Here is a 10917-nt window from a genome sequence, read left to right on the forward strand (position 1 = left end):
CAAAGCAACACCACAGAGGTACACAATGCACTTAATACTGTGGTGAGCAAGCAAAGAAAATGGTCTTCAAGCACTGCACAGAAGCTTTCTTTCTATTCACAGAATGCCTTCATAAGGAAGGAAGGGGAGATCCATGGCATTTTGGCATCTTCCTATCAAAACTCAAAAGTGTTTTCCTAAGAGACAGCCTGCAGATGGGCTGTGCAATTTCCGAGAAACCTGTTCCAACTCAAACAATTCCTTCTGGGACACATGAACCGTCCCACCTATGCTCAGCACGTTAAACTTTCCCTGAGGACTGCAAGGCAGCAGTTCTAACACACATGCACACTCACGCTGCTCTTCCTTAAAACAACAAAACAAAAAACAACTAAGTCCTGCCTCCTCAAAAGCAAATTTCTACAAATATATCCTCTGAAACAAAGCTCAAAGTTCAGGAAAGCCTCAGCTCTCCGACCACTGCTTTTGCCACTCTTTTATCCAGTTTTTCCTTAAACACAAGGTAAAAGCTCATGTTTCTATACCCAAAGAACCAGACTGAATACACAACTCCACCCATATGCTCCAGCTCTTTGCAACAGCTTCTAAAATAAAATTCAAGACCTTGTCAACCTATTGACTGTAAATACATCTGCTGATTATTTAGTGTTAGCTGATAGATAGATACTGTAAATTATTTGCTACGTGTCGCTTTATCTAGAAGTAAATACAACAGAGTAACTCAATCAGGTAGTAGGCCTGGCAAAGCCTTGGCAGGTTGTTTTCAAATTTGCATGGATGGTTTTCATGGCATTGTTTACTATCACAGCCCACTCTCTCTTGCAAAATTGTCAAAGACACAGCAGTCCATTGCTTAGAAAACTGATCTCCATCACTGGAAGCAATGGAAGAATTCTTCTTGAAATTAGAAGAAATTATCTTTCATCACATAGCCACAAGGCACCTTTCGGTATCCTGCATTTAAAAAGGAGAAAAAAGGAAAAAAAAAAAAAAAAAAAGAAGTTTCACCTTCCGCTTGCTGTTCCCAGAAAGAGGGGCCAAAGTAAAGATCGGTTATTCAGCTCTAATCTACAGAGGCAAGCATTCCCTCCCTGCCACAATCAGGAAAAAGGCAAGACTAGCAGGCACATCTGCACTGGAGGAACAAGAAAAGACAGCACTTAGCAGCCCAAAGTCATTAGTGGTTAGTGATAAGGACAGAAATAGAACTTGAGTTTTCCTGATTCACTGCCCCTGCCAGGAAAGCTGAATGGGAGGAAGAATAGAAAAACGCAATTATACTAACTCCTAATTAAATTCTTAATGCAACTAGATTTAACTGTGTCAAGAGGGGAAAAAATAAATAAAAAAAATCAGTTGACAGGACTATCTCAGGCATTAAGACCCAGCTAGATCCAGCTGCATCTAAATCTGGAAACACGTCAGCAAAAGCAGCTGATTTTGCAGTTACAGTTTCTTAATGAGATGCTAGGTTGTAAGAGGATGGCAATGTTTCTGAGAACAAATTCCAAGTATAGACCAAAGCACACGGTGGCTGAGTAGAGGAGAAAAGCTTCAGTCTCATCTTCTCCACTTCCTAGAATCAAAGCTTTTGTCTAATAGAAATAGAAGTTATTTGTGTTATTTGGTCACTCCAGTACCATCAGCTTATTTCCTCCACGCTTCTATAAAAAAGTGTCTAAAAAGTGTCTAAAAACAAATCTAACTATAGCTTCTATGATGCAGACAAAAGTGAAGATGTTGTGCCAGCAAACATAAGTGAATAGTGCATGAAGAAGTAAAGACATAGGAAAGATTAAAAATTGGAGAGAAGAAGCTTCAGGAAAGAAGAACTTAAAAACACGGGAAGAATTATTATCTCCTTTATTATTACTATAGAATGAAGGCAGTATTCTTTGAACAATATCTGTAAGTATGAAAAAATCAGAAAAGAATTCACCATACATTCTGACAACAGAACAAATATTTTTAGTCAATTAACTGCATATCCTACAGCTGAAACAAAGTTTGGACAGGTTAGGTCTAAGTTTTATTTGCATGAAGCCACCAGAGACTAGTGAAGCAAAAGATACGTTGTATGCACCGTTTGTGGAATTTACAGTATAATGCCCTTTTTCATTGAGTCAGTAAATAAATGAATGAGAACGAGCCTGGAACAAGTGAAAATTCCAGCAAGCTGGGAGTCAGTCAGTGCTTCAAACTGCAGAGAAACTCTTATTGCAAAGACAGTTCTACCCCAGAAAAATAATTATGGTCTGACTGATGATCTCAAACCTGTCAGATATACTGCATGCTATTCCATTATAATAAGTACTTTACTCAGAAGAGTTTTCTTTATTCCCATTGTCAAAAGTAAGTCTGTCAGAAGTCACTGGATTTACATTTGACCACTACAATGGATTAGATGCTTTCCAAGCACCTCACTCAGATAGACAGGCATGAGGAGGTACTCTTCCATCTGGAACCGGGTGGTGTTACACATGCACTGAAAGCACTGACTGATGATTTGCTTGTAGCGTTGTTCACCCCCAGATTACAGAAAGGAAAGGCACTTGGAACAAATGCAAAAACAAGAAGATGCACAGAACAGGGAAACTTTTGGGGATTTTACTGCTGCTTTCGGAAAAGAGACAGCTCAGACAGGATGCCTGATAACATGACACACAGCATCATACCATCAGGCCAATTTGTAACACAAACTGAGAATTGTTTTTTAATCTAGTTCTCAGTGTTTACGCGTCTGTGCAAAATCCCCTAAGAATATCTATAGGTTGCCTCCACAGAAGTGTGCAAGACTGAATCAGCATCTGACAGGGACACATTTCCCACCAGGAGTCAGGTCTGTGGCAGAGATTCAGACAGATAAAATGCAAGACTTCCCCAGCCCTGCCCCAGCAGCACGCTCTTTTTCATTGCAGAAGGGATCACTAGTCAGGACTGTCAAAATCACACAAATCAAACTCAGCAACCAACACCAAATAACTTCCCACAAGAGTTCAAGTCCTGCTAACATTTCTGTTTCTTGTCAGTTACCTTTTGGTGACAAACCATCAACATATTTCTGTTTAGAAGACTACCTTAATAGGTGCCTGCTGATCTGTAGAATGATGCAGGATAACTGCATGGACTCTGATGGCCTTCCTTCCCCTGGGTTCTGATTGTCAAAAGCAAATACATCTTTAGAGCTGTCTTACAAGAGGACAGCAGACAGCAAGGTGAGACAAAAAGAAAAGCTAGGATGAAAATAACTGCAGTGTAAAATAAATACACTTCAGTATTACTAATCATGAAAGAAATGAATGTATGGTTCAAACCCAAGAGTACAATTCCAGCAAAGGACTGAAAAACTCGTGGAATTTGACATATTCCCTTATTCAAAAGGGATAAAGGACACTGTCAAGTTAAACTATTAGGTATTCTCTGACATCAGGCAAGGAAACTTGCCTTTTATATCTGAAGAGTAAAAGAACCATCAAGTCTATTTCAGCATTCATGTGTTTTCTCTGATGTTCATGACTGGAAGAAAGCCCGCTTATTTCACTTCATTGATGGACACTTGCAGGTCTAGCTGCTTGCAGTGGTTGTTCTTAAGCACTAGATGGTATCTGCAGGGTTGGTATAAAAATACTTCATAGGAATGCTGTTCTCTCTCCCCACCGCTTCCCTACCTATGAGACACGCAGGAGCGGGACTGCAAGAAGTACTCTGTTCTGCTTCATCTGTCGTCAACAAAACCATCAGCTCAGCTCCAACAGCAAAATCTTTATTACTTGTTATGATGCAAAAGGCAGAAACCACAGAGTTTGATTTTCCCAGATCTGAGGCTAAGCTTGCAGTAGCAGCAGTTGGAAGGAAAATCGTTCTGACTTTTCACTGAGCCAATTTGATCTGGAAATTGTTGAAAGAGAATAAATATGGACTCCCACTGTGGCATCTTTGCAGTCACTTTCTGACTACAAATACATTTTTTGTTGTTGTTTTTGAACATCAGTCATTAGCTGTTTTTTTCCACATGTGCCAAACACTATTCCCTGTGAAGCCATGCATGACTAATCAATTACAGAACTAATACATTTTTCAGAAGTCAGTTTAAGAGATAAATCCAAGACCTTTTAGAATTTCCCAACCTTTAACATGGGGAGATGGATATTTGATATTATTGGAAATTTCTTCAAAAGGTTTGAGTGCCTACTGTATTTGGCTGCTCACAATAACACACAGCTGCATATCCTAGGCAATTCTTCAGGTGACCAACGACCTTTTGCAAAAACAGCCTATGAAATACAGGTGTTTTCTTTTTTCTTCTCAGGAAAAGAACTGCTTATTGACTCTGGACTTGTCTTTAAAAAGACAAACTGAACCTAAGAAGCCTGCCACTCTGATAAGTTACCCACCAGTGCAAAGGAGTATATTTGCCTGCACTTCGTCAGCCCAGCTCATTGCAGTACTTACTTCTAACAGACATACATATAATCTAAATTTGCTAATCCACTTCTGTTCAACTCTGCACCAGTAGGAAACACAGCATTCAAAGTACAGAGTCAGCATAGCAGATATACTCCCTGGTGGGACTCCTTAATCTGTAAACAACTCTGGTGCCCCTAGTGCTGCTCAGAGCTTTCCCAAATAAAAGTAAAGAAGATGACACCACAGTGAGGAGTTTTACACTCTGGACAACATTTTTTTTTTCCTGCTTAAAAGATAAAGACCTTGCAGTGCCATATTAAAGGGCACACAGATAGCAGCCCAGATACTATTGTCATCCCCTCTTCTTTGGCTTCAAAAAGCTTAGAGGTTGGGTGGAAAAGAGGAGATAGCTCAGACTCCTGCTCAGATTGAAGGGTCCTATCAGAAAACAAAGTTCCAAGTCTCTGTGTTTGGCATCAGCCTTTCTCCTAGCTTTCGACTAGGCTCTGGCAGGCAGATGGTAATCAACAAATTCCATCCATATCGATCCTGCCCATTACAAATCTGCTGACCTGTAAGAACAGCTAAAGCGAGGAAAAAGAAAACCTGAAGTATTGTGACAGTTCAGAACACATTCCAGCAAGTTACAGGGCCTACAGCTCTGGAAGAAGGAGAGAAGAGATACTCGCTGCTACAGCACACATTACCTACACACCTTACATAACACGTCTCCCACATCACATAAAGAGTATTTATGTGATAAAGTAAACAAAGTGATAAAATAAACAAATGAAGGAATGAATTCCACTAGCTTTCATAAATTTGATTTCCAATTTGATTTGTTTGTATAGAGTGGAAACTGGGTTATTCATGAGTACGTCACACTATCATAATCTACAGTTTATTCAAGCACCCATTCCCATAGCTCCAAGCACGTGAGAGGGCCAGGTACTGGAATATTATGACTCCCCTGAAGCTGAAAGGCAGAATAAAAGGATAGTTCAATCACATGTGGGATCACACAGAAACTCAGCACCCTGAGTGTGTTGTGTATAGTTGCCTGGCAGAGAATTAGGAATTTTATCAGTGCTGCTGCCTTTGTTTCAATGACCAACAAGATACAATCAGGAGGAGATTTTTTTTTAAATGTTTTTAAAACCCAGGTTACTGTAGATGAAAGCCCTCGATATTCTTGTACTTCCTTCTCTATTTAACATGGGTCAGCATCTCTGCTGAATAGCCTACACCTCTGTGACAGAAGAAAATCAGGAAATTAATATTTTGCTTAATTAAATCTGCATATCTTACTCGTTGTCATCTCTTACAGGATCAAAATTCACTACAAGATTTTTATTCATCATAGCAAGAGATATGACAAACACATTCTAATACTACGCAGAATCTATAAACCTCAGTTATCTAGGTCACAGATTACACTGCAATGTTTGTATGGCTGCTAGGCTTTTATACACAAACTGTAGGCACCAGGCCAAATTCTCCCCTCCATTACATCCATGTAACCCTGCTGCCAATGCTACCCAGGCTTGTTGGGGTCTAAATGAGAGCAATCTTCAGGCCACTGCTTGCAGGTAACAAGCCCTGAGCCAACTCCACCTGGACTATGTGACAAAACAACTTACAGTCAGCCTCAGGCCTTCTCTCCCATGACCATGTGTGCACATCCCATCTGTCCATGCCCACAGACAAGCACTGTTTCATCACCTCCTACCAGCTCTCATGTGTTCAAATGCTGCAAAGCAACCAGGTTCATGTTTGTACCCAGGGAAGAAGCCTTTTGTACAACCACAACCACTTCCCACCAAGCAACTTTCTTCCCTCAGTATCATCCGGGATCAAATTTCCTTTTGTTTAATTCTAATTTCTAGTCAAACCTTATTGTGCTACCCTAACATTACCTCCAGTGAGAGCAGAGGTGTGCATACGCAGGCAAACACACATACCCGTTGACACATCGCAGGAGCGAAGTGATGCTGCAGGACACCCCCATGGAAAGAGATGTACTGTCCTGTCCCCCCTCCTTCCCCGATTCATTTCATCCTCCTTGGTGATGGGAAAAGGGGGGAGGGGGAAGGAGTTACAAGTGGCCTGATTGAGAAATGGGAACAGGGCAACTCTGGGGAAATGAGGGGAGCATGAGGAGTGGAGGGGTGACGAGGCACAATTAGGAGCAGATGAGGCTGTGAGTGGAGGCCACAGGGTGACTGCTGGGGAACAAGGCTGTGAGAGATGGATGAAGGATGACAGATGGGGGGGATGAGGCTGTGAGGCAGGCACAGGAATGACTGAGTGGGGGGGGGGCAAGGCTGTGAGGGGTAACAACACCATGAAGCAGCCATGACTGGTGACTTGTGGGCCAACAGGGCTGCAAGGTAAGGACGAAGCGTGACTGAGGAGAAAGAGGGGTGCCAAAGCTGTGAGGGGCACCGAGAGGTGCTGGGGGAAAACAAAGGGGGGGGGGGTGACAAGGCTGCGAGGGGAGGCAAAGTAAGAGAGCAGGTACGTGGGGCTAGACAAAGCCATGAAGGGAGGACGAGGGATGACTGAAGATCGTGAGGGGAGGCAACGGCAAATCGGGGGGTTCTCACCTCTTTAATCTTCATCCTTCGGGCACGGTTGTCAGGGTCCTCGCCGGGCCGCCCGCCCCGTACAGGGTGGCGAAGACTTCGGCGAAAGCGCTCGTAGTCGAAGCGGAACGGAGCTCGCGTCTCCCGGGCGGCGGGGGGCGCCCCCGTGTCGAGCTCGCGTCGCCGCTCGTCGCTCTGCACCTGCTGCCGGGAGGCCGCGGCGGTGTGGGCGGGCGGGCCGGCGGCGCGGAGCTTCTCCCTCAGGCGGCGGGGGGCGGCGGGGCTGGCGTGGCGGGGCTCGGCGGCGGCGGGGGGGCTGTGGGGCAGGTCAGCGTCGCGGGTGGAAGAGGAGGAGGCGGAGGAAGAAGTAGAGGAGGAGGCGGTGGCCCGGCGGGGCAGGAAAAGGCGCTTGAAGCGAGAGGAATCGGGCAGGAGGAAGAGGGCCCCGAAGCACAGCGTGAGCAGGCCCGAAAGGAAGAGCAGGAACAGAAACTTCTGCGGCAGCCGCAGCCCCAGCGCCGCCGGCCAGCCCGGCATGCCCGGCAGCTTCCGCAGCAGCACCATGGGGCACGGGATCGCGGCCACCGGGCGGGAACCGGCGCCACCGCGAGCGTTGCCACCGGCTGCTGCAGCGAAGGGCTCGGGGATCCACCCCCCGCACCGCCGGCTGCGGCGGACGCCTTCACGGGGGGCCGCCGGCGGGTTACACGTGAACGGCTCCGGATCCGGCTGTGCCGCGAGACCCCGCCGCAGGCCTGAGTCCAGAGGGCGGGCAGGGGCTGCCAGCGGGCGCCGGGCCGGGGTGCGGGAGGACAGCCGCCCCCTCGCCTCGCCCGAGGGGCTTGCAGGGCGCGGAGCGGCGATTCAGAGTTCCCCCTTCTGGCATGAAGACGGCGGTGAGCGCATCCCACTGGTGCCGGCGCGGCGGAGAGGCAGGGCTGCTGCCGGCGTCTGTCCCCCGTGCAGGCTCCGAGCCGGACGGCGACTTAGAGCCTGGCTCGGGGAGCGGGGCCGGGGAGGTGCGATCCCTTCCCTCTAGGCGGTGGGTTCATGCTGCAGCATTTCTGCGGGGGCGGGAGCGGGGGGGGGCGGGGAAGATGACAAGAGCGCGTTTATTTAATGGAGGATCTGCAGCCTCCACAGCCATTCCCCCACCCTCCAGCCACACTAGTTCGTTCTCTCTGACTTGCCATCAGTTCTCTAGTCTGCGAGCAGATCTGCACCATCCCTCACAGCTCCTGGCTGTCGGCCTCTTCTGGTGGCCCGGGGGCCGGGCAGCCCTCGGGCCAAGCGGAGGGAGGATCGGCGCTCTGACGAGGAGCAAGGGAAATCCCGGGAAAGGCAGGCAGGGTGCTCAGGGCCAAGGATGAGACAGACAGGGACAAGGATATTTCTCTCTCTTCTCACCAGGCTTTCAGAAGCTGCCTTCACCCACAGGAATGGAGATAAGAGGGTCCGCAAATAATCCATGCGGAAAGCTCGACTCGGGCTAAATTTCTTGAGAAAAAAAATCTACAGACTTTGTTTTTGCAAAATGGGTCCCAGCGAATTCCTACTCTCTCCCAAATCTCTGCCTCGCTGTTACTCACTTCCTCTCATTCCTTCCTTGGGTGCGCTGGAAGAAACGGAGCTCAACTTCCAGACCAAGAAAGCATTAGCACTTCCAAAAAGCAGAACACGTTTTAAAGACCTACGTAGGAGCCTAAAATCTCCCTGCTTCTATGGGCAGAAACTGCGCTGCCCCCAAGCACGACGTCAAAATGGGATCGCAAACGCTTTGCTATTCCCAGCCCTGTTTACTCACCCCTTTGATAGATCCAAGCGACTCTGAGTCCTACAGCGAACAAAATCTTCTCAGCCCTGCCCGTACATCTCAAAAGCGAGAACCCCTTACTGCTGCCGGCACTCAGACGCGCTCGTTAAATTACGAGGACGCTGAGGACAGCGCGTGCCCAGCTCTCAACGGAGGAGCTCCACTCGCCTGCCCATCCATCACCGAGGAAGGCCGCACCTAACTGCATCGAGCTACTCGGGGGATTCTTTTTCACCTCCTCCCCACACCGCCTCCCTTTCTGCCCAAGGAGACCGGCCTGCGCCACGCCGCTCACGCCCGCGCCCCCACGAGCCACCTCCGCCGCCGCTCACTGCGACAGGACCGGCGGCCCCGCCCCGCCTCAACCCAGCGGTCCTCGGGAGGAGGAGGCAGAGGCGCCGTCAGCCAATCAGCAGCCCGGACCCTGCCAGTCGTGACTCTAGCACCCCCCCCAACCCGGGGCCTCGCTCCGCCCTCGCTCGTTATTGGCTAGCTGCTGGAGCCCGGCCTCGCCTGTTGGCTGTCCCAAACGCCAAGAGGCCGAGAGACCCGCCCCCTTATTTACCACGGTTGTCTGGCCCGAGCTGGGCGAGAGCCTTGCCCCGCCTCTTCCCTCCAGCCGGCCCCCAGTTGGCTGCGAGGTGCGCCCCACCCTGCTGTGATTGGCAGGGGGCGTCCGGGTACTTTAAGGAGGGGCGGGGGAGGGGGTGATGGAGCTGTGAGGGCTCGCAGGGGTAGGGGTGGGTGTCTGGACACCGGCTGTGAGGGGCTCTGAGGGGCTCTGAAGGGCGGTTTCGTCTGCACGGCCCCTGCAGCCTGGAGTGGTCAAGGCATCCCTGGACGGAACCTTTTCCCCTGGCGTGACAGCCCCGGGGGCCTCGCTGGCACCACCTGACAGGGTGTGTTAACCTTGTCCAGGAACAGGGGTCTCAGGGTCCAGGCAAGGCGTGCGAACCGCCTTTCTGCAGGCAGAAATGTCCCTTCTTGTTTTCACAAACCAAAAGTCAACTCCTGTCATGGAACACACGTGGGAGCACAGGATACATCAGACTGAGGGTCTGCATTGCCCTGATAGGGGCTTACATCAGGGCTGGGTGACTGTGCCCCATGGGAAGGTAGTGAGGAAGTCAAACTGAATGCATCAAAAGGCCATCAGCCCTTTCAACTGCAGCCTTTTCCTAGGGAACAGAAGTGTTTAGATACTTAAAACCTTAACGATTTGTGTCAGAGGTTAAGACCCTGGCAAGAACTCACTGCTGTGGCTGAAGGCCAGTTTATTTTTCTAAATCAGCCCACGTTGCACAGCGAGGTGGTGTGAAAGCAGCGGGCACCATAGGCAGCCTACCAAGCAGGGTGCTGCCTTTTCATGACGTATCTGGGTATTTGGCTGCTGAGCAAGGGAACAGTGCAAGCATGTATGCAAGGACCCCCTCCCAGCTGTTGCAAAACACAGTAAACTCCTTCCTCTCCCTCTCAAAAGCACACTGCCAGCAGAGGTGAAGGAAACGGACACTGAAAGCTTCTTAACTGTCGCTTAAAAAAACAAGTCACATCAAAACTAAAAGATCAATTCATACCTCAGCACCGCCATCGGTTATGCACAGAAGCAGACTGTTGGTATCCAGTACACATAATCTGAGACAGCTCCTTACACTGGAATAGGCGATTTAAACAGAAAAATGAACTTTCTTTTTTTGATAGCCTAACACTACTGTAAGAGAGGCGTCTCTGTCTTCACCCACAGCCCAGCTCTCATGCCCAAAGAGCATGCCTGTACTCAGGTTAAATCTGTCAGCATTCCCAAATGAATTTCTCCATTTGCTTCCCAGGTGAGTGTTAGCAGTGTGATTAACCAGCAGCTGCAGGAGCCCAACTGCTCTTGAGCTTGTAGCCAGAAAAAGCAGGAATTGCAAGGAGAGGATGAATACGCAGGGAAGTACAGGGTATTCTCTGTGCAGTTTTATTTAAAAGCCAACTATTAAACTTCCCCCAAGGGAGAAGTACAGTGCACAGTGACTCAAATACTATCAATTAAGATACTTTTGATTTTTTTGATGTTACCAGCACCACACATACCTGCCCATGAGACCAATCATCAACTTTCATCTTCTG

At 48.4% G+C, this 10917-nt stretch overlaps 1 protein-coding gene across 2 annotated transcripts in view; it reads right to left on the reverse strand.

Moving 5' to 3' along the window:
- MAN1C1 (mannosidase alpha class 1C member 1) overlaps positions 1 to 9429 on the reverse strand; it is a 45186-nt gene extending 35757 nt beyond the window's left edge. The window contains exons 1-3 of one of the 2 annotated variants that reach the window (XM_080566881.1): positions 8797 to 9376; positions 7654 to 8056; positions 7014 to 7289 (exon numbers count right to left, since the gene is read on the reverse strand). In XM_080566881.1, the coding sequence (XP_080423007.1) occupies positions 7014 to 7028 (15 nt within the window). In that variant the 5' untranslated portion in view covers positions 7029 to 7289; positions 7654 to 8056; positions 8797 to 9376. Of the gene's footprint in view, positions 1 to 7013; positions 8057 to 8796 lie in introns of both variants that reach the window. The other variant, XM_080566880.1, reaches the window with a different exon arrangement.
- Between the last annotated feature and the right edge of the window lie 1488 nt (positions 9430 to 10917).

This window comes from Anser brachyrhynchus (genome assembly GCF_964034855.1).
Source record: "Anser brachyrhynchus genome assembly, chromosome: 24".
Classification (NCBI taxonomy): domain Eukaryota; kingdom Metazoa; phylum Chordata; class Aves; order Anseriformes; family Anatidae; genus Anser; species Anser brachyrhynchus.